Genomic DNA, 23448 nt, shown 5'->3' on the forward strand with positions numbered 1-23448 from the left:
CTCCATGCAAACTACTTACTTCCTGGAATCTCACATGATCCCTGTTAAGAAAATGAGCTCTAGGCTTTTGCTTCATCCCTCAAAGCCCTGTGCTATTCTAGGGACAGGCTCCGACCTAGCACACTCTGCACATGTCATGTAGTGCTGTGATGTGTGATCAACTTATCTCCCTTAATAAACTGCAGATTCTCAAAGAGCAGGAGCATTTGCTTTCCAAACATGCAGTTTCTTGAAAATGGGCTATCTCCATGGAAAGCCTTGTAAATGATGACATAAATGAACACTTGGATGAGACCTAGGTCAGGACATGGATCAGTTAATCGATAGTTACATTGCTTTCTCTATGCATGTCTTATGGTAAGACATGAGGACAACTTGACCCAAGGCCTAATATGACCTGCTGTTGCTTCTCACTGGGGACACAGATGTTCGTTCTGACCTCTTCACAGAACCTCTTTGCCTCCACATAGGATGCTGGCAGTTCATTCTGCTCCACCAGCAGTTCTCTTTTCTCATTCAGCAAACTCTTTATATCGTTCTTCAATTGAGTTTGTTCACGCAGAAGCTGGGAGTGCCTGATGCTGAAACACAAACAAAAAATGGTAATTCCCAACCAGCTTCTATTTGCCTGTCACTCTTGCAAATACAATCATCCCTTCAAGGGTCCTCATCCCCAGACATCCCCATAAAAGAGCCACAGTATACAAGTTAGTACCAATTACAGAAGGTCAAATCCAGAATCCACATTCTACATGAATCAAAGTACTTCTGAAAATCCTAACACTAAGACGGTTAATATAAATCAAGGAAAAAGAAATGGTCCATATAGGTGCTTAAATGTCCATGGTATGCTGACACCATCTTCATGTAGTGGGAAATCCCCTCTGAGGTGTAGTTGAAGACCCAATAGCTAGACAATCTTTCCATGTGCTTCTCATGGATCACAGATCATTAAATCTCCTGTCAGAGACCTAGAGGTTCAGTGTTGATTGATATTCCCATCATGGTGCAAACCTTTTCTATCTAGAGGATCCTTAATGGGGAAAATAACAATTGGAGGGTCTTCACTCTACACATGTAGGACAACTGAGTCCAAGAACTACAAATCTAAGACCCTTGCCAGGTGGCAGGCTTCTTGCTAAGAGTCACACACTACAGAACCAGAGCCCTGACTTTTGTTCAAGGTCATACAGGACAGAAACATTCCTTGCCTGGTGCTGGGTTCTCATCTCTGTCAGTGACTCACTGCTGGGAACTGTTCACTTGTATGAGCTCCTTGTACCTCTCCATGGCATCATTTATTGAGTTGGTCATCATTTTCATAGCCATCATTCTCATCTCATGTTTGGATTGAAGTATTGGCAATTCGACATCCAGCCTGTGTTAGGGCATGGCCCAAGGAATGAATAACCATCTGAACTCATGATTTCATAATTAGGTGAAATGTAAAAAAAAAAACCATCCAAAAATTTTTGAAATTTAAAAAGTGAGGGGGGAGAGAAGAATGTGGGAAACACAAAGACTGGAGTAAAAACACAACAGTGAGAATCCAATAACAATTCTTCCAAGGAAATATTTCTACACAAATCAGCAAACATTTCTTTTGAAATAAGGACCCTTTAAAAGGCTGAGGAGATATGGTTCTGCAAAGATGCTCTGTACTGGAGTATGTGGAGACTGTGAAATACCTGTTTGGGAATTACACATGTCCAGAATTTGTTACCACATTCACCATTTCTAGGTCACAATAAACGGTCCCTTGATAGCTAAAATAAAATAAAATAAAATAAGTAAAGTTCAAATCAGGCAAAAAAAGATTATCTGAAATCAGACTATTGACTGGATTACTTAAACCCAGTTTATACCACATACTTGCTCCTTTGAACTGGGTCCTATTTGTGCTGATTAAACTTATTAACCTGGGCACAGGACAACAGAGCCAGGTTACCAATTGAAAGCAGCTGACTTTCAAGAGTTGGCCAGGTAAGCATGAAGGCATAGACTAGTTCTGTAAGAAGTTTCCTCCAGTCTGTGCCACAGCCTTGGGTCCAACAGATAGTTGTGATGACATTTCTTTTGTTTTGAAAGCAAGGATTCTCAAACCTTGTTTCCTATTGTTACATGAATTCCCAGAGGGCATAATTACTTTGACAGGGAGGAGGATTTGTAACCCATCCTTCCCTCAGGAAGTCCTATCTACCACCAAATTAAATAGAAGGTGCAAAGTGCTCTGTTGATCCATGTGGGCTTCTACACTATCATGACCTGCAAACTGTCCATCAGACAAATCCTTAGATCCCATCAAACTCCCCAGACTCCCTGACCGTGAGCATAAAACCCACAAATACTTTCATATATATACATACCACCCATATACACAGACAATTAGGATGTCAATTACATCAATGGAGGTGCCATAGAATCTGTGTATAATGAACAAAATCAGAGTAAATGAGTGATGACATGCAGGCATTTTATTACCTCACTTAGATGCAGCAAGTGTGACCAGGTTCTTCCAGCTGTTGACAGAACCAATGCTAATCCAAGGAGCTCAGGGTCAAGTACAAAGGAGGTTGACTCTAAACACAAAGCACCTAACTTATCTCTCAAGCCAATGCCTGCCAAGGCTCTTTAAAATCTAGGATGAGAGGTGAAACTCTCTCGTGATATGAGGAAATCTTGGGTTAGCAGAGAGAGAGAGAGAGAGAGAGAGAGAGAGAGAGAGAGAGCACAAGGGAGTGAACAGGTTACTGGGCACAATGACTAGCTGTAGTCCCAATTATCATAGATATAAAAGTCCAGCATTTGATAAAGTTCATCCCTCTCAAAGTCACACTTCTGGATTTCAAATTTGAGTTCCTCTAGTTCCTTTAGACACTTCTCTTGCTTACTGATAACGTTTTGGGATGATGCCTTCCTACCAAAACCTGTAGGTAGATAAACCCAAGTGAATTTGCATATTTGATGACCCATGAGATGAAAAGACCATTCTGAATCCCAAAAGGAGGTTGAGGAAGAAGAAATGGTGGAGATTGGGTGAATCCCTGAAAGAGCAGAAAAGCTTTCAGCAAGCTGAATTCTTAAACTATGTCCCTCTTCCCAACCTCTAATGCCATACATGTGCCACACTCACTATTATAGGACCCCTGGCACTGAGAGTTATAACCTGATTAAAAAATAAACATCTGGGACATTGTTATCTCATATCAGATACATTTCAGATAAATCCTGGAGTTCATAATGCTTAGCACCATCAAGCTCTAATGATGTGTGTCCCAGCTCAAAGTGTGAGAGAACTCAATTCATTTCGAGGGGTGCATCCTTCCTTGTTCTTGTCATCAGAGACTTATGCAACCTACAGTCTAGAGGATTAAGTGCCTCAACTCTCAACCATGAAGGGTCACATTGTTAATCTCACAGTGCCTCTTCCTGACATTCATTGACACTCACAATTAAAAAGCTTCCAGAAAAGAAACTGAAGGCTTACCAATTTCAGGCTTTCTCTCAAATTAATGATCAGGAACTCCTGACTCTTGGTTTACCTTTGAGAAAGCCGAAGGGTCCCACTTGTAAGGCCTAGTCTTAGAAGGTACATCTCAAACCTACCTCCTCGAGGAAGTTCCCCAACTCTGCCCAGGACTCACCAAGCCTTCCCCAGAATTATTTCATCTTTCCTGTTTTTCTAGAGAGGACCTGATCTGCCTTCTGCCTTGGTGTGGTCTCTCCTTGATTTCTACTTTCCTTCCAAAATAGCCTGAGCAGCTGGCGAAACATGCCTATTTGTGAACCCAAAGGGAACTGAAGGAATATTCTAAAGGCAGTTGGTGTCACCACAACACTGGTGACATCACAGAAGATTCTAGGGATCTCTTAGATACAATAGATTGTCCACTGAAGGGCTTACTGATGATGTCACTGGGAAATTCCATGGCCTACCTGCTAACTAGCTCTCCCCAAATTGATCAATTTCTGTGGGGCCCTTTCCTCCAGTCTCTCATGTGTCACCAAGAATATCATTTGGCAACCTCTATTCCAAAGCTAGATATTTCTCTCTGCTTCATTAGAAGTCATCAATGCTTTTGCTGGGGAGAGTTGCTTATAACCCTGAATTAGAGAAGAGATTTTTCTTAGCACCCAAATCTCTAGGGACCATGAATGAGGGAGTTTTTTCTTAAAAGTAAATCTACTACCGGAGACAATGCATGTGACACACATTTTGATTCCTAAGGTTTTCCCTTTTTCTAGAGGCCAGTATCTTTCTTCTATGCCTTTGATTGTTTAAAACCTGGAAATATTTGCTTACTGTGCAGTCCTTGATAGCAGACATTGTTTCCATTTACACATCCATGTATTTCACAAAATCAATGGTCTATAATCCTATTTTTTACAATAAAACCTTTTTGTTGGGAACATAGGGATCAACAACAGGACACACACAAAATAATAAATTTCTGTACCTTTTATATACTAATTTGAACATCCTCTCACAAATATAACAAGACAATTAAATTTGACATCAGTGAGCAAACGTCAACCTGGACCTTGTGTTACCACATTGTAACCACATAGCCATCCCTTCTCCAATATCATTTTTCCTGAGTTTCCAAGTCCAATCATGAGGATATTTGGGGCCACACTCCAATCTTTTACTCATAGCAAACATAAAAATCAAGGGGATGGGCAGGTAGTGGAATGGCCTAAGGTTAGGCTAAACCTCAATTTTAATGGGTCCATAAGTTCAGGAAGGAATCCATTTGGCATTGTCATCTGTGGCTTCTGTGTTCTTATCCTGGGTGTGCTGCATCTGTGATACAATGCCACCTAACCTCACAGATGTCAGGGTGAAAATCATGTGTGACTTTTCTGGGAAGAACTCTGCCTTTTACTACCATCTGGAGTTATACAACATCACTATGCAAAGATCAAAAGAGAGAGGTGGAGATGGTGGAGGCCTTAGAAGTTGAGGATCTTTTTTGATTAAGGCACATATTTTTCCTATGTAAGTTTTACCTTGCTCTTTCACTAATGATGGTTGACTTCATTCCTGGCCTGAAGTAAACTGGATTCCAAGGTTTTGGATTAGGGAAGCTCCTATTTTTGAGATGACAGGCCCAGCAAGGGATCCCACTGCATAGAGGTTCCTATTCCCAAGGAAGTTGTTGCTACAGAATCACAGCACTGGGTCAGCATCAAAGGACATCTCCCAGCTTTCTTTCCTGCAACTGCTGCAACTATAATGCAGCTGTTTGTTTGTTTGCTTTTTATTGGAAATACCTACAAAGCTAGTCAGAGTTAATACATGCCTTTAATTCCAGCACCCAAAGGTTTTTTGTTTTTGCTTTTATTTTTGTTTTATTTCGTTTCAGTATTTTTGTAATTGTTGTTAGGATTCTTATTGTTTTCTTTGGTAATTCCCTCTAGCTATTCACTTTGTACATAGAATGTGAAGCCCATGCTCTGCATGGTCCTATTATTCATGTTAAGGATTTTATTCTTACAACCAACACCACAGATGATCACATTATTTACTTTCAAATCAGGAAAAAGGCATAAAGAAGAGAGCTATGTTGTTTGTTCTCAGGTAACCAGCCAATCAGGAGTGTAGAATGGCTTCCCCATGTTTTGGATAAGGTAAGTTTCTGTTATTGAAATGAAAGGCCTCTGCTGAAGCCTCCAGTGGAGTAACAGAGAGCCTGGAAAGGCTGAAAGAGTGGTTGCACCTTGAAGGTGAAGGCTGGCCCTTCAGTGCCTCTGCAGCCTGAGGCAGAGTTTTGTTGGGAAAACAAGAGCATTGGCCAGAGATGATAGGAGACTGCATTTTGGTTGAGCCCTGAGACCTGGATGAGCAGAGGCTTCCACAGTCCTGATAAAGGGAAGCAGAGGCACACAGATGTGAGGGAACAGTGGATCTTTGTTCTGCGTGTTCTCCACATTATTTGTCTTTGCTCTGTACATAGTATATATAAATGACAAGGGCATCCTACTTTATCACACCTTCTCTCTCTAAATGTTAAAGCATTTGCTAGTGTAAACATAGTAGAGTTAGTTCAGCTATACATTGTGTCCCATTTTGTTAAAGAACTTTATTTTATTTCTATTTATATATTTTATCTTATTCATTTTACGTTCTGCTCACTGACTACTGACACCTAATTACTCTCTCCTACAATCCTTCCCCAATTCTCCTGGCACAATCTTCTCTGAGTGTATGATCTATCTATCTCCGAACCTCCCTTTTTTTAGCAAAGCCTTTCATAGGGGCATTGGTGAGGATGCTGGTTTTGAATGCCTTGGACTTGGCTTTCTTCATGCTCCAATTTGCTGGCCTTGGGAAGTTTGTGAAGAACTGTCTGTGAACTTGGTACTTCATCCAGATGGTACATAAGAGGCAATGGTTTTGTAATATTCTTGAGAGTATATTTCAATCAAACCTATTCTACTAATATCCTAACAATGACAAAGGTAATGGGACACTACACATCAATTCTATTAGTTTTCAGTTATTCTCAGGGCAGCAGAGTAGAAGCCCACAAAGATGACAAAGTTAAGTGAGGGCACGCAGGGCTCCTGAGAGTACAGTCCTACTTTCATAGAGTAACTCCTAGGGACTTATCATATCAATAAAACCACAGGTCGATATGCACTGGACACCAGGGAAGTGCTCAACATTCATTGCTTTTGTCACTAAGTTTGCCACAAATGTTGGAAATCTGTAAAGTTCAGGAAATTTGAAGGTATGAATAAGTCCCATTGACTGGAGTAAGCTCAAAAAGTTTGTGACAACAAAGAACTGATTGAGCATCCAAGAGACAAGAAGTTCACCAGGACCATAATCATATCCCAGTAAGAAAATTTGAATATTAAGGCTTCAGGTGAAAAGATAAATTAGGAGGTCTAGGCCAAAAAGTTTTATCCTTTGTCCTCAGGGGAGCAGCCTTTCTTTCAGCATTTCCTGGCCCTCTGTCACAGGATCAGAGTTCTCAACCGGAAGCAGGGGTATCTGGAAGGCGCATAATAAATATCCACATACTACTCTTCGGGTACAAACTGATAGGCAATCTTCATACACACCTCACATTCTCTCTTCACTCATTTTTCACATTCTCTTCTCATGCTCTCTCACTTGCTCTCACATTAGTTCTCAGACTTGCTCTCTCATTAGCTCCCTCGACCCTCGGATCCCGGCCCGCAGCAGCTCTCTGCCCCCAGACCCTGTGAGAGAGAGACCCAACCGCCTGGTCAGGTGGGCACTCCTGAGGCTGCAAAGCAGAAGAGACCACCAACACTGCTCACCCCTGCCCACATCCCTGGCCCAAGAGGAAACTATATAAGGCCTCTGGGCTCCCGTGGGGGAGGGCCCAGGAGCGGCAGGACCCCTGTGCCTGAGACACCACCAGAACCTGAAGGAAACAGACCGGATAACAGTTCTCTGCACCCAAATCCCGTGGGAGGGAGAGCTGAACCTTCAGAGAGGCAGACAAGCCTGGGAAACCAGAAGAGACTGCTCTCTGCACACACATCTCGGACGCCAGAGGAAAAAGCCAAAGACCATCTGGAACCCTGGTGCACTGAAGCTCCCGGAAATGGCAGCACAGGTCTTCCTGGTTGCTGCCGCTGCAGAGAGCCCGAGGGCAGCACCCCACGAGCGAACTTGAGCCTCGGGACCACAGGTAAGACCAACTTTTCTGCTGCAAGAAAGTTGCCTGGTGAACTCAAGACACAGGCCCACAGGAACAGCTGAAGACCTGTAGAGAGGAAAAACTACACGCCCGAAAGCAGAACACTCTGTCCCCATAACTGACTGAAAGAGAGGAAAACAGGTCTACAGCACTCCTGACACACAGGCTTATAGGATAGTCTAGCCACTGTCAGAAATAGCAGAACAAAGTAACACTAGAGATAATCTGATGGCGAGAGGCAAGCGCAGGAACCCAAGCAACAGAAACCAGGACTACATGGCACCTTCGGAGCCCAATTCTCCCATCAAAACAAACATGGAATATCCAAACACACCAGAAAAGCAAGATCTAGTTTCAAAATCATTTTTGATCATGATGCTGGAGGACTTCAAGAAAGACGTGAAGAACTCCCTTAGAGAACAAGTAGAAGCCTACAGAGAGGAATCGCAAAAATGCCTGAAAGAATCGCAAAAATCCCTGAAAGAATTCCAGGAAAACATAAATAAACAAGTAGAAGCCCATAGAGAGGAGACACAAAAATCCCTGAAAGAATTCCAGGAAAACATAAATAAACAAGTAGAAGCCCATAGAGAGGAGACACAAAAATCCCTGAAAGAATTCCAGGAAAACACAATCAAACAGTTGAAGGAATTAAAAATGGAAATAGAAGCAATCAAGAAAGAACACATGGAAACAACCCTGGATATAGAAAACCAAAAGAAGAGACAAGGAGCTGTAGATACAAGCTTCACCAACAGAATACAAGAGATGGAAGAGAGAATCTCAGGAGCAGAAGATTCCATAGAAATCATTGACTCAACTGTCAAAGATAATGTAAAGCGGAAAAAGCTACTGGTTCAAAACATACAGGAAATCCAGGACTCAATGAGAAGATCAAACCTAAGGATAATAGGTATAGAAGAGAGTGAAGACTCCCAGCTCAAAGGACCAGTAAATATCTTCAACAAAATCATAGAAGAAAACTTCCCTAACCTAAAAAAAGAGATATACATAGACATACAAGAAGCCTACAGAACTCCAAATAGATTGGACCAGAAAAGAAACACCTCCCGTCACATAATTGTCAAAACACCAAACGCACAAAATAAAGAAAGAATATTAAAAGCAGTAAGGGAAAAAGGTCAAGTAACATATAAAGGGAGACCTATCAGAATCACACCAGACTTCTCGCCAGAAACTATGAAGGCCAGAAGATCCTGGACTGATGTCATACAGACCCTAAGAGAACACAAATGCCAGCCCAGGTTACTGTATCCTGCAAAACTCTCAATTAACATTGATGGAGAAACCAAGATATTCCATGACAAAACCAAATTTACACAATATCTTTCTACAAATCCAGCACTACAAAGGATAATAAATGGTAAAGCCCAACATAAGGAGGCAAGCTATACCCTCGAAGAAGCAAGAAACTAATCGTCTTGGCAACAAAACAAAGAGAATGAAAGCACACAAACATAACCTCACATCCAAATATGAATATAACGGGAAGCAATAATCACTATTCCTTAATATCTCTCAATATCAATGGCCTGAACTCCCCAATAAAAAGACATAGATTAAGAAACTGGATATGCAATGAGGACCCTGCATTCTGCTGCCTACAGGAAACACACCTCAGAGACAAAGACAGACACTACCTCAGAGTGAAAGGCTGGACAACAACTTTCCAAGCAAATGGTCAGAAGAAGCAAGCTGGAGTAGCCATTCTAATATCAAATAAAATCAATTTCCAACTAAAAGTCATCAAAAAAGATAAGGAAGGACACTTCATATTCATCAAAGGAAAAATCCACCAAGATGAACTCTCAATCCTAAATATCTATGCCCCAAATACAAGGGCACCTACATACGTAAAAGAAACCTTAATAAAGCTCAAACACACATTGCACCTCACACAATAATAGTGGGAGATTTCAACACCCCACTCTCATCAATGGACAGATCATGGAAACAGAAATTAAACAGTGATGTCGACAGACTAAGAGAAGTCATGAGCCAAATGGACTTAACGGATATTTATAGAACATTCTATCCTAAAGCAAAAGGATATACCTTCTTCTCAGCTCCTCATGGTACTTTCTCCAAAATTGACCATATAATTGGTCAAAAAACGGGCCTCAACAGGTACAGAAAGATAGAAATAATCCCATGCGTGCTATCGGACCACCACGGCCTAAAACTGGTCTTCAATAACAATAAGGGAAGAATGCCCACATATACGTGGAAATTGAACAATGCTCTACTCAATGATAACCTGGTCAAGGAAGAAATAAAGAAATTAAAAACTTTTTAGAATTTAATGAAAATGAAGATACAACATACCCAAACTTATGGGACACAATGAAAGCTGTGCTAAGAGGAAAACTCATAGCGCTGAGTGCCTGCAGAAAGAAACAGGAAAGAGCATATGTCAGCAGCTTGACAGCACACCTAAAAGCTCTAGAACAAAAAGAAGCAAATACACCCAGGAGGAGTAGAAGGCAGGAAATAATCAAACTCAGAGCTGAAATCAACCAAGTAGAAACAAAAAGGACCATAGAAAGAATCAACAGAACCAAAAGTTGGTTCTTTGAGAAAATCAACAAGATAGATAAACCCTTAGCCAGACTCACGAGAGGACACAGAGAGTGCGTCCAAATTAACAAAATCAGAAATGAAAAGGGAGACATAACTACAGATTCAGAGGAAATTGAAAAAATCATCAGATCTTACTATAAAAACCTATATTCAACAAAACTTGAAAATCTTCAGAAAATGGACAATTTCCTAGACAGATACCAGGTATCGAAGTTAAATCAGGAACAGATAAACCAGTTAAACAACCCCATAACTCCTAAGGAAATAGAAGCAGTCATTAAAGGTCTCCCAACCAAAAAGAGCCCAGGTCCAGACGGGTTTAGTGCAGAATTCTATCAAACCTTCATAGAAGACCTCATACCAATATTATCCAAACTATTCCACAAAATTGAAACAGATGGAGCACTACCAAATTCCTTCTATGAAGCCACAATTACTCTTATACCTAAACCACACAAAGACACAACAAAGAAAGAGAACTTCAGACCAATTTCCGTTATGAATATCGACGCAAAAATACTCAATAAAATTCTGGCAAACCGAATTCAAGAGCACATCAAAACAATCATCCACCATGATCAAGTAGGCTTCATCCCAGGCATGCAGGGATGGTTTAATATACGGAAAACCATCAACATGATCCATTATATAAACAAACTGAAAGAACAGAACCACATGATCATTTCATTAGATGCTGAGAAAGCATTTGACAAAATTCAACACCCCTTCATGATAAAAGTCCTGGAAAGAATAGGAATTCAAGGCCCATACCTAAACATAGTAAAAGCCATATACAGCAAACCAGTTGCTAACATTAAACTAAATGGAGAGAAACTTGAAGCAATCCCACTAAAATCAGGGACTAGACAAGGCTGCCCACTCTCTGCCTACTTATTCAATATAGTTCTTGAAGTTCTAGACAGAGCAATCAGACAACAAAAGGAGATCAAGGGGATACAGATCGGAAAAGAAGAGGTCAAAATATCAGTATTTGCAGATGACATGATAGTATATTTAAGTGATCCCAAAAGTTCCACCAGAGAACTACTAAAGCTGATAAACAACTTCAGCAAAGTGGCTGGGTGTAAAATTAACTCAAATAAATCAGTAGTCTTCCTCTACACAAAAGAGAAACAAGCCGAGAAAGAAATTAGGGAAATGACACCCTTCATAATAGACCCATATAATATAAAGTACCTCGGGGTGACTTTAACCAAGCAAGTAAAAGATCTGTACAAGAAGAAGTTCAAGACACTGAGGAAAGAAATTGAAGAAGACCTCAGAAGATGGAAAGATCTCCCATGCTCATGGATTGGCAGGATTAATATAGTAAAAATGGCCATTTTACCAAAAGCGATCTACAGATTCAATGCAATCCCCATCAAAATACCAATCCAATTCTTCAAAGAGTTAGACAGAACAATTTGCAAATTCATCTGGAATAACAAAAAACCCAGGATAGCTAAAGCTATCCTCAACAATAAAAGGACTTCAGGGGGAATCACTATCCCTGAACTCAAGCAGTATTACAGAGCAATAGTGATAAAAACTGCATGGTATTGGTACAGAAACAGACAGATAGACCAATGGAATAGAATTGAAGACCCAGAAATGAACCCACACACCTATGGTCACTTGATTTTTGACAAAGGAGCCAAAACCATCCAATGGAAAAAAGATAGCATTTTCAGCAAATGGTGCTAGTTCAACTGGAGGTCAACATGTAGAAGAATGCAGATCGACCCATCCTTATCACCCTGTACAAAGCTTAAGTCCAAGTGGATCAAGGACCTCCACATCAAACCAGACACACTCAAACTAATAGATGAAAAACTAGGGAAGCATCTGGAACACATGGACACTGGAAAAAATTTCCTGAACAAAACACCAATGGCTTATGCTCTAAGATCAAGAATCGACAAATGGGATCTCATAAAACTGCAAAGCTTCTGTAAGGCAAAGGACACTGTGGTTAGGACAAAACGGCAACCAACAGATTGGGAAAAGATCTTTACCAATCCTACAACAGATAGAGGCCTTATATCCAAAATATACAAAGAACTCAAGAAGTTAGACCGCAGGGAAACAAATAACCCTATTAAAAAATGGGGTTCAGAGCTAAACAAAGAATTCACAGCTGAGGAATGCCGAATGGCTGAGAAACACCTAAAGAAATGTTCAACATCTTTAGTCATAAGGGAAATGCAAATCAAAACAACCCTGAGATTTCACCTCACACCAGTGAGAATGGCTAAGATCAAAAACTCAGGTGACAGCAGATGCTGGCGAGGATGTGGAGAAAGAGGAACACTCCTCCATTGTTGGTGGGATTGCAGACTGGTAAAACCATTCTGGAAATCAGTCTGGAGGTTCCTCAGAAAATTGGACATTGAACTGCCTGAGGATCCAGCTATACCTCTCTTGGGCATATACCCAAAAGATGCCTCAACATATAAAAGAGACACGTGCTCCACTATGTTCATCGCAGCCTTATTTATAATAGCCAGAAAATGGAAAGAACCCAGATGCCCTTCAACAGAGGAATGGATACAGAAAATGTGGTACATCTACACAATGGAATATTACTCAGCTATCAAAAACAACGAGTTTATGAAATTCGTAGGCAAATGGTTGGAACTGGAAAATATCATCCTGAGTGAGCTAACCCAATCACAGAAAGACATACATGGTATGCACTCATTGATAAGTGGCTATTAGCCCAAATGCTTGAATTACCCTAGATCCCTAGAACAAACGAAACTCAAGACGAATGATCAAAATGTGAATGCTTCACTCCTTCTTTAAATGAGGAAAAAGAATACCCTTGGCAGGGAAGGGAGAGGCAAAAATTAAAACAGAGACTGAAGGAACACCCATTCAGAGCCTGCCCCACATGTGGCCCATACATATACAGCCACCCAATTAGACAAGATGGATGAAGCAAAGAAGTGCAGACCGACAGGAGCCGGATGTAGATCGCTCCTGAGAGACACAGCCAGAATACAGCAAATACAGAGGCGAATGCCAGCAGCAAACCACTGAACTGAGAATAGGACCCCCGTTGAAGGAATCAGAGAAAGAACTGGAAGAGCTTGAAGGGGCTCGAGACCCCAAAAGTGCAACAATGCCAAGCAACCAGAGCTTCCAGGGACTAAGCCACTACCTAAAGACTATACATGGACTGACCCTGGACTCTGACCCCATAGGTAGCAATGAATATCCTAGTAAGAGCACCAGTGGAAGGGGAAGCCCTGGGTCCTGCTAAGACTGAACCCCCAGTGAACTAGACTATGGGGGGAGGGCGGCAATGGGGGGAGGGTTGGGAGGGGAACACCCATAAGGAAGGGGAGGGGGGAGGGGGATGTTTGCCCGGAAACCGGGAAAGGGAATAACACTTGAAATGTATATAAGAAATACTCAAGTTAATAAAAAAAAAAAAAAAAAGATAAAAATCATTAGCTCCCTCTTGTGGTCCCTCATTCACTCTTCACATTCTCTCTTCACTCACTCTTCACAAACTCTTCTCATGCTCTCTCCTTCCCTCTCACATTTGTTCTCACATTAGGTTTGTCATTTACTCTCTCATTCATTCCCTCATGCTCTCTCTCATTTACTCTTCACATGTTCTGTAGACTTTCTCTTGCCCCAGTCCTTTATTAATAATCCAAAAGCAGGTAGAAAAAAGACATTTTATAATCATTGCCAAATCAAATTCAAAGGATAACTACATCCCACCAAGAACTAAGAATTACAATTGTTCCCCAAAGTTTCAGGCTTCCCCTATACCCAGGCCTGTGGCCAAAATAATAATAATTGTAAACGTATCATTATTTAAACTTTAACTTTTAACTTTTATACTTCAGAGCTCAAAGCTCCAAGTGAGCATTTTCCTGTGAAGCTCTAATGATACATGACATAGGCAAAGCTGCCAGGCAGTGGCCAGAAAGAATCAAGTTAACCCTTAGTTCAGTAATTCCACTAGCTTTCTGTTCCTTGCACAAAATGACTCTCGTAAGATTCCCAGTAGTTTGACTTAGTATTCTAGGATATGATTTCATATACTCTATACTTCCTTATCCAGGAATCACTCTCATATCAATCACTCCTGATGTCATTCTGCTATACTTACAGGTGAGTGCCTTATTCCATCATCATCAGAGAAGCAACTTCCTGTAGTGGATGGAAGTGATGCAGTGAGTCACAGCCAGATATTATGTAGAGAGAGATACCTTGACACACACAGCTCTAAATAGGATGTCTACACTGAATCCCTCCCCTCGGAGCTTATATGAGTTCACAGAAACTGAAACAGCAAACACAGGACTATACCAGGTCAGCACCAGGTCTCCTGCATATATTACAGTTTTCAGTTCAGCCTTTTACTGACTCCTGAGTGTGTGAACTAATGGGTCTCTGATTCTTGTGCCTTCTCATGGACCCATCTTCTTCTGTTGTTTTGCTCTGTCCAAATTTGATGTGATAGCTCTTGGTTTTTTTTTTTTTATGGTATGTTATTTTCTTAAATTTTTTTAAGCAAAAGATAGAGCAAAAGAAGAAGAGTCTATGTCTTTAACAGGATTATTGAGCTTCATTTTGTATTAGCTCTCCTTAGTATGAAGTTTCTGATACATGAAAATAAACAAATCTGTTTTTTAAAATATCTTGTTAAGGCATTATTTTTAGATTATTCTAAAATTTTCATTTACAAATATATGCAATTTTAACTGATACAACAATCATAAAATGTGAGAGTTTTTGATAGAAACACATAAGCAGAATCCTGCAGTATGTTATTTCTTGACACCTGTTACTTGATTTCTTGGCACTGGGTGGGATGAGTACAGATTGAATCTAGGGACTGGGATGTGCAAGCAAAGTGATCTCATGCTAGCTCCAGCTCTCTTTTAAAGGCAACAAAGAAGGTTTGTACGGCCTAATTTTAATTAAAATGAAAGTAAACAAGAAATCAGACTCCTCAATAGAGGATGGATGCAAATCCAGAAGCCTTCTTTCCTGAGGGAGATTTTTTATTCCCCTGGTGTGAAGACTTGAGAAGAGACAAGAGTGCCCTGTAAGTCCTCCTGACTTGTTTGAATGTGGAAGAGCTGGTTGGTATACTGCCTGTGACATAAAACACCTGGCTAGGGCACACCTGCCCTCAGAGTCCTTCGTAGAAAGAGCACACACTTGTGAATCTCAGTGAGGAAGAAATCAAGAAGTGGACACCATTTCTGGCCATTTTAGGACATGCCCATGAGACTAAATCCACCCAGGTCGCTCTTTTCCTCACTATCTACCTACCAAGAGGACTAACCTCTAATATGTATCACCACTAAGTTGCCCTTTGAACTCATTCTACAGCCTATGCAGGCCTTGAACCTGGGATCCTCCTGTGTAGGGTTATGGGCTTATAGCACCAGGCTAGACTTGATCAAAGCTTATCTTCAAGTGTGACACTTATTCTATAAGTCCTCAACATTACTACACAGAGAAGCAGGGGAAATAGTAGCTCAGACGTCAGCAGCCTGTTGACTTGACCACCCTTGGATCCTCACAAACTGTTGCTCAGCTGGCTCTCTGAATGGACTGAAGACCACTGTAGGACAGGCAGCCAGAGAACCCTGAATACACAACAGTAAACACGGTTGCATAAGGAGTCCATGGCTTTCTACAAAAGGGAGTCTGAGATACAGTCTCTACACTGGAGATTTAAAGCTAGGGCAACAGAGTAGGTGGAATGAGATAACTCTGGTCAAGACAATGGTTCCAGTGGACCATGTTCAAAAGATCTCAAATAATTCACTGAGGGGGCTACCATAGCTTAGCCACCAAGGAGCCGTATAAGAACCCTTGAGTTTCTGGAGCTTGATGGGTCTGTGGAACATCATCTCCGCCTGAGAGCATCACACATGTGTCTTATAATCATGGCCAGCATGGTATGGTTTGTTTAGACCAGTGAAGTGTGTGTCATTCTTGAGCAATGAGAATACAGATATAGCATGTGCTTTCCTTGCTCTCCCTCCAGCGAGCCATGTTCCTGGTAGTGGCTGCTCTGTGTGTGGAAGTCAGCTCTACAAAGGCATAAAGCAAAGAAAGAAATAAGCACGGTTCCCTATAGCCCAATTCCACTTTGGGGTTGTTGTCTGGAACATAGTTTGACTGCTGATCTTACTTGGAACTGGAAGATATCTGACATCAGATGATAGTGTCATCTGATGGATGACACTAACCTTAAAAGAGACATTTGTGCTTTGGGTTCTTTAATTCAAAAACTCCGTTGCACAGAAGGCTAAGGTTTAGCCAGGGGCTGATAGTATTTAGCAGGAGAAAAAAAGGCTACTCCTCAATTTCTTAAGTACCAAATATACACATGCAGGCACACAGGCACACATGCACATGCACACCCAAATCCCATGGTTACTATTCGTTTCGTGGGATAATCTATCCCCAAGTAGTTTGATATTCCCAAGAACATTCCATGCTGCAACATCTCAACAGGTGTTTTCTTTAATCTTTTACCTTCTACTCCAAAGTTCTGCTCAGTTTGAGAAAGTTCTGTGGGCCACTGCTAAGAGACTTTCTTCTTCAATGTTTGAATCACCATTAAAACAGCAAGAAGAAGCAAGTGGAATTAATTTCAGTAATATCATTTACTTAAACCAATTTATCCAAAACATTAGTTCAACATGGATTCATAAAACTATTTCAGTATTTTATTCTTCTGTTGTGTTAAAAACTCGGAATATAAGACATATTTTATTCTTCCAGCATAGCTCACTCTGAACTAGCCATATTGCAAGTACTGGGTAGTCACAGAGCTGGTGGCCATGGTGTTGCTAGTGAAGCCCTAGCATTTATGGTTCAGTAATGTGGTTCATTATACTACAAGTGTGAGGTCTCCTTGAAAAGTTTGTTTTAATTTTTAAAGATTTCATGTCTAATTTAGTGTAAAATGATTTTACATCAATTCCTACTGTACTATTTGCTTCTCTAGAAAATTAGTTATTACTGTATTACCTATTTGGAAAGGAATGATGTTAGCCCCATGGCTCTGATTCTTGCTAGTATATCATCTTGAAGAACTCAAGATGAACTCAAGAATCTCAAGAAGAACTGAGTCAGGGCCTGGAAATTTCTGTTTAAAGTTGAGGAGAGAAGATGAGTTAGAAACCTGCAAGTCATGTGTCTCCCTTGATATCCATTTCCAGAGATAAGGCTCTCTCCAATTTACCTTTCAAAACTCTGAGTTCTAAGACTCCTGTGAGGATGAGTTTTCCTTTGGGGGGGTTGGGCTGAAATTTATTATTGTTGATTTTTATATGTGTGTGTGGGGTAGTGAGCACACAAGGACACATTTGTGTGCACATGCATGTGCCAGAGCACACGATGTAGATGGTAGAAGAATGTTGAAGAAGTCATTCTGACCTTCTGTAATACAGAATCTGGGAATGGAACTCAGGCTGTCAGGCATGATGACAAGTGACTTTACTTCCTGAGCTATCTCACTAGCCCCACCACTGTGATATGCTAAGAAAACCTAGCCTTTTGTGTTGTTGCCTGTCAAGTAATCTGCCAAGTATTTGGAGCCAATATTTCCAGGGCAGAGAATTGCTCTTCTCTGTCCCACACCTTGCCCCCATGACTGGCCATCTAAACTTCCTGTGCTAGTGTTGCCAACTTGATACAAACGAGAGTAGTCTGGAAGCAGGAACATCAGTTGAGAAAATGTTTCCATCTTACTGGCCTGTAGGAATATCTAGGTAGATTGTCTTGATTGTTGACTGGTGTGGGAGGCCCCCTGTCCACTCTGGGCAGTGAAGTACCTGGGCGTGTGGTTCTGGGAGGTATAAGGAAAGCAGCTGAATGTGATCCTGGAAAGAAGCCAGCAAGCAGCACTCCTCCACAGTCGCCACCTCTGCTCCTGCCTGAGTGCCTGAGTGCCTGCTTGGCTTCCCTCAATGATCAGACCTGTAAGTCAAATAAATCCCTCCTCTCAGAGTTTACATGGTGTTTAGCAGCACTACAAAGCAAACTAGGCCTGCCATTGTGACTGAACAGTGACTAGCAGAAGATGTTCCCTGGTTGAGTTGCTCAGTGGACTCTAAGACACCCATGGCATGTGTGCTAATAAAGGGTTGCCTGAGTTTTAGAGATCCAAAGTCAAGAACTTGTTGGCCATGGCTGTCTGTGAAAAGGATTCTGAGAGATTCCCTCTCTGCCATTCATGTTGGAATCTCACTGTTTACCTCAAAGCAGGAATAAAGTCTAGAGCTCACCACCTGTGAGTGAGTGGTAGGGTCCTTCAGAGTCCAAAGTAATTATTTGAACACAAGAAGGGGTGGGGAGAGGAAATGTCTTGCTTTTATCCAGTGGTCAATGAAGTCAGCCCTGGACAAATGTATATATAAAAGGTACTAAGTGAAATCACCAGGTTGGGTATCTGTGTGTATGGCTGTGTGCTCACGTGTATGTGTGTGTGCCCATGAGTGTGTGTACATATATACTTGTAGAGGAGGTCATGAGTTTGAGAGGAGTGTTAATGGAGACATGGGAGGGGTTGGAGGAAGAGAGGGAGTGGAAGAAATGATGCAAATACAATGTGAAATTTTCAAAAATTAAAAAAGTATTTGAAATTAAAATTTTAAATGGAGGAGAAATACATATTAAAAATATTTAAATTAGACAAGAATATTATGTGGTTAGGAAAATTGCTGAATTTTCCAGCTACCCCAGCATTTATAGAAAGAATCATTTCTCAATTAAAATAGTGTCGTCTAGAGAGAAGAGTCATAAAATACCAAAAACTTCAAATTTTTAGCCGGATATACCCTTGTGCAAAATTTTACATGTTTCATATAATAAAAATAATATAACCATATTAAATACACTGAAAAAAAGCAGAGATAGTTTTAGAGACATGTTTAGCAAGGAAACTGATTAAAGTGAATGAATATGTATCAAACATAGTTATTCTCCTGGGATGACACCATAATATCTAGGCAATATGAAAACTTTTACACTTTACATAAATGTATATAGTGATGTTATTTTTAATTTTGGGAAGTTATTTTTGAGGTTTTTTTCTTATTTCATTTTAATGTAGTTATTTTGTGTTGGGGAGGGGAGCATATAGCCACAAGGAGGTCAGAAGATAACTTGTTAGAATCAGCTCTGGTCTCCTACCATGTGGATCTTAGGGAATTAAACTCAAGTTGTCATATGCCTGTGGCCAACACTGGCCTTCTCCTACTAAATCATTTTAGCAGTCTTGTTTTTGAGATACATTTTAAGTGAGAGGGTTTCGAAGGTTCCTAAATATAATGAAAACCAAACACTTAAAAGAATTGATACAATTACTTAATTTGAATTCACCTGCATATCTTTTCATACTTAAAGCCATAAATTATGGAGTCTCTCTGAGTTTATCTCCAACCTGGAAGCAGGGTCCCAACCCCCGGAGCACAGTGAAGGACAGAGGCTGCCTGTTCTGCCTCTGTGAGAAGCAGGAGGGTTGTACTTCCTTGCTGTCTTCTCTTGCACCTCCTAGAAGTGACTTATGAGGCTTTCTAAATTGAAATCCACCATGTAACACCATGATGTCTGAAGCATCTAACCCTACAGGGTAACCTTGTGATGGATGAAGAAACAGGCACAGCTGAAGAGAAGTTTCTGGAAACTGTGGGTTCTAAAGCAGGAGAACTTTTATTGTTAACCAGCATTATGTTTCCCTTTGCTGTCCTGCTCTGACCATCAGATTTCTCCAAGCATTTAGGATCACTCAAGAATTTTGTCAGTCACTCTCTTGTTCTGAGTCCGTGCCTTTCTTGATGGGCCTGGAGAAGACGCTTCAGTGCCCAGATTCCAAGTGGAAAGAGCCGAGCTGCTGTAGCATGGGGACCTCTGGAAACAACTTTGAGCTCTGTGGTTAGGTGAGCCTTGCTGCTTGGTTGAAGGTGAATAGAATTCTGGGAAGAGCAGTATTGGAATATTTCTGACGTTGTGCTGGAAGACCAGGTTTTTATTTTTTTTTAAAAAAAAAAACTTTACTGGTGGAAGCAGGGTTTGCGGGGCACTGTCTCAGGAGTTGAAAGTACTTGCTGATTTTACACAGGACCAGAGTTCAGTTCCTAGCACACAAATCAGATGGCTCAAAACCATTCCATTTCCAGAAGACCCAGTCCCGTCTTCTGTCCTGTGTGGGCACTTGCATATATATGATATATGCTCAAACAGGAGCACTTGAACCAGTGCACATGTATGCACAGGTGCACATGTTTGAGCATATGCACGCACACATACACAGAGGCACACATGTACACACACATGCACAAACATATACACACACATACACAAACATGTACACACACATACACACAGAGAGCTTTAAAAAGGGTATAGCATGTGTTTGTACATTTTATATAATTATTTTAAGTACCAAATTAAAGTGTTTAAAAATATATCAGCACTTCCCACAATAGACTCTCTTTTAAATAGATTTTATGGTGTTTCCTGTCCACTTTACTCATTCCTGGGGAGAGCCACTCTCAAATTTCCTTCCTTGGAGTGGTTTCTTTATAAAAGTCCCTAGCAACAGAGCCTGTGTTTTTCTCACACAGAATTTCAGGAGTTACAAAGGTCTTCTGTTTTTTTTTTTTTTTTAGTTCTTACTGCTTTAATTTTCTTTTTTTTTTATTATTAACTTGAGTATTTCTTATATACATTTCGAGTGTTATTCCCTTCCCCGGTTTCCGGGCAAACATCCCCCTCCCCCCTCCCCTTCCTTATGGGTGTTCCCGTCCCCTCCCCACCCTCACCCCATTGCCACCCTCCCCGCAACAGTCTAGTTCACTTGGGGATCAGTCTTAGCAGGACCCAGGGCTTCCCCTTCCACTGGTGCTCTTACTAGGATATTCATTGCTACCTATGAGGTCAGAGTCCAGGGTCAGTCCATGTATAGTCTTTAGGTAGTGGCTTAGTCCCTGGAAGCTCTGGTTGCTTGGCATTGTTGTACATATGGGGTCTCGAGCCCCTTCAAGCTCTTCCAGTTCTTTCTCTGATTCCTTCAACGGGGGTCCTATTCTCAGTTCAGTGGTTTGCTGCTGGCATTCACCTCTGTATTTGCTGTATTCTGGCTGTGTCTCTCAGGAGCGATCTACATCCGGCTCCTGTCAGTCTGCACTTCTTTGCTTCATCCATCTTGTCTAATTGGATGGCTGTATATGCATGGGCCACATGTGGGGCAGGCTCTGAATGGGTGTTCCTTCAGTCTCTGTTTTAATCTTTGCCTCTCCCTTCCCTGCCAAGGGTATTCTTTTTCCTCATTTAAAGAAGGAGTGAAGCATTCACATTTTGATCATCCGTCTTTAGTTTCGTTTGTTCTAGGGATCTACGTCTTCTGGTTTTAAGGAACGAAATAACCTCAGATTGTTTAAAATTGTATTTGTTTGTCTATTTATTCAATGAGTGCTCTGCTGCATGTACACCTGCATGCCAGAAGAGGGCACCAGATCCCCTCATAGACAGATGGTCCTGAGCCACCAAGTGCTTGCTGAGAGTTGAACTCAGGACCTCTGGAAGAGCAGCCAGTGCTCTTAACCATCTCTCCAGCCCCCAGAGAATATTATTATCCTAGAAAAATGAACTTGGCAGAAATTGAAGCTTTGCCCATTTACTTACCTATTTAATAATATTTGAAATTTTAAAACTTTTTTATGATCGCCGGGGAGGGCCTGAGCATTTTTGTTCAATCCTTTGTAGGAAGCAAGGAAGCAATTATATTTGTTTTCTTGGCTATTTTCAGTTCAAGGAGTTTATGCCTCTAGCAGAGCGCAGGGAAAGCACCATGCTTGGACCAAACCAGCTGCTAAGTTCCTCTCTTCTTCCTGCAGAGGAGAAAGTTCAACCTCAGAATGTTCTATTTTGCTGCTGAATTCATGTGGTTTGAAGGTTGGGATCCTAGAGAGCTGATTAAAAGTAGGGTATTAGCTCTAAGAACTTTATCTCCATGTAAAACACCTGCAATCTTTTGTTTCTGCTACATCCACCGCTCTGTGAGGTCATTTTCAGAGGATTTGCTGACATAGGAGGGTCCACATGAGTGTGAGCAGCACCATTCCATAGGCTGGGGTCTCATCAGAGTAAGGGGGAGCAAGGACAGCGTGCCTAATCCCCTTTTTATTCTGTTCCTGTGTGCTGACATGGGCTGAGCTGTTGAAAAAAATGCCTGCAGCTAGATCCTTCTCCAGTATCTCCAATAGGAGTCGGTTGCATGGCCAGCTCTGTGACAAAGGTGTTTCCTCCAGCAGCTGAATACTTTCACTATGACATCAGAAGCAGGAATAGACATCCAGTCAACTGCCACAGGCTCCAACTTAGCCTGGAGTTCTTGTCTATGTCTCAGTTTATATGAAGTCTCTGCCTGACTCTTAACTTTTAGCACTGGTAATTCTTCATAGAGAGGCCTGCCCTGTGTCCTGTGGGCTGTGATTATCATTGTGGCCTAAGCACTCACCATGCTTTAGAGCCTTCTAGAGACCCTCAGTCCAGAAGACATGAAGGAGCTCAGTGGAGTAGAGCAATCCTGTGGATTGGGTGGGAGGTTTGGGGGCAGGGGGAAGGTAATGGGGCTTGGATCTTTTTTGAACATTTATTTTATTTCTAGTTATATGTGCATGTCTATGTGCGGATCCACGCATGTTAGTGCAGGTGCCTGGAAGGTAGAGGCATCAAATCACCTGGAATCGGAGTTATAGAGAGTTGAGAGCCACCTGACCTTAGTGCTAAGAATCAAACATGGGTCACCTGGAAGAGTCACAAGTGCTCTTAACTGCTGAGCCATCTCCCCATCACCCAAGACTCCAGCTTTTATACTAAGACAAATGACACTACAAGGAACACTCTCTAACTGACATTTTACAGGAGCTATTTTGGCTGTTGTAATCGACTACTATGGAGCAATACAAGGAGCAGGGAGACTAGTCAGGAAGCCACCACAGCTGAGGCCAGCTAATGAGGACCTGGCCGGGCTGAGCAAGAGCAGAGAGGGTGAAAAGTGGAAGGAGGCCTCAGCACACTTGGATCACAAACACTGTGGACTGTGGTGCACTGCCTGGGACATGAGAGAAAGAAGGAGTACGGAGTCACGTAAGACTTTGACCTAATAAACAGG

The 23448-nt window shown here is 41.4% G+C and overlaps 2 protein-coding genes across 2 annotated transcripts in view; one reads left to right on the forward strand and one right to left on the reverse strand.

The window, feature by feature from the left end:
- Erich1 (glutamate-rich 1) overlaps positions 1 to 23448 on the forward strand; it is a gene marked incomplete at its 5' end in the record, with an annotated part of 52793804 nt that overhangs the window by 13448992 nt on the left and 39321364 nt on the right.
- LOC120097541 (uncharacterized) overlaps positions 1 to 23448 on the reverse strand; it is a 54889-nt gene that overhangs the window by 4621 nt on the left and 26820 nt on the right. The window contains exons 1-3 of one of the 2 annotated variants that reach the window (XR_015639881.1): positions 1689 to 1766; positions 1212 to 1378; positions 440 to 581 (exon numbers count right to left, since the gene is read on the reverse strand). Coding sequence is in view for 1 of the 2 variants with exons in the window: in XM_087589434.1 (XP_087445560.1) it covers positions 440 to 581 (142 nt within the window). In the remaining variant the exon portion in view is untranslated. Of the gene's footprint in view, positions 1 to 439; positions 582 to 1211; positions 1379 to 1688; positions 1767 to 23448 lie in introns of those variants that run through there. The other variant, XM_087589434.1, reaches the window with a different exon arrangement.

The sequence above is a fragment of the Rattus norvegicus genome, chromosome 16, assembly GCF_021556685.1.
Source record: "Rattus norvegicus strain SHRSP/BbbUtx chromosome 16, alternate assembly SHRSP_T2T, whole genome shotgun sequence".
Taxonomy (NCBI): domain Eukaryota; kingdom Metazoa; phylum Chordata; class Mammalia; order Rodentia; family Muridae; genus Rattus; species Rattus norvegicus.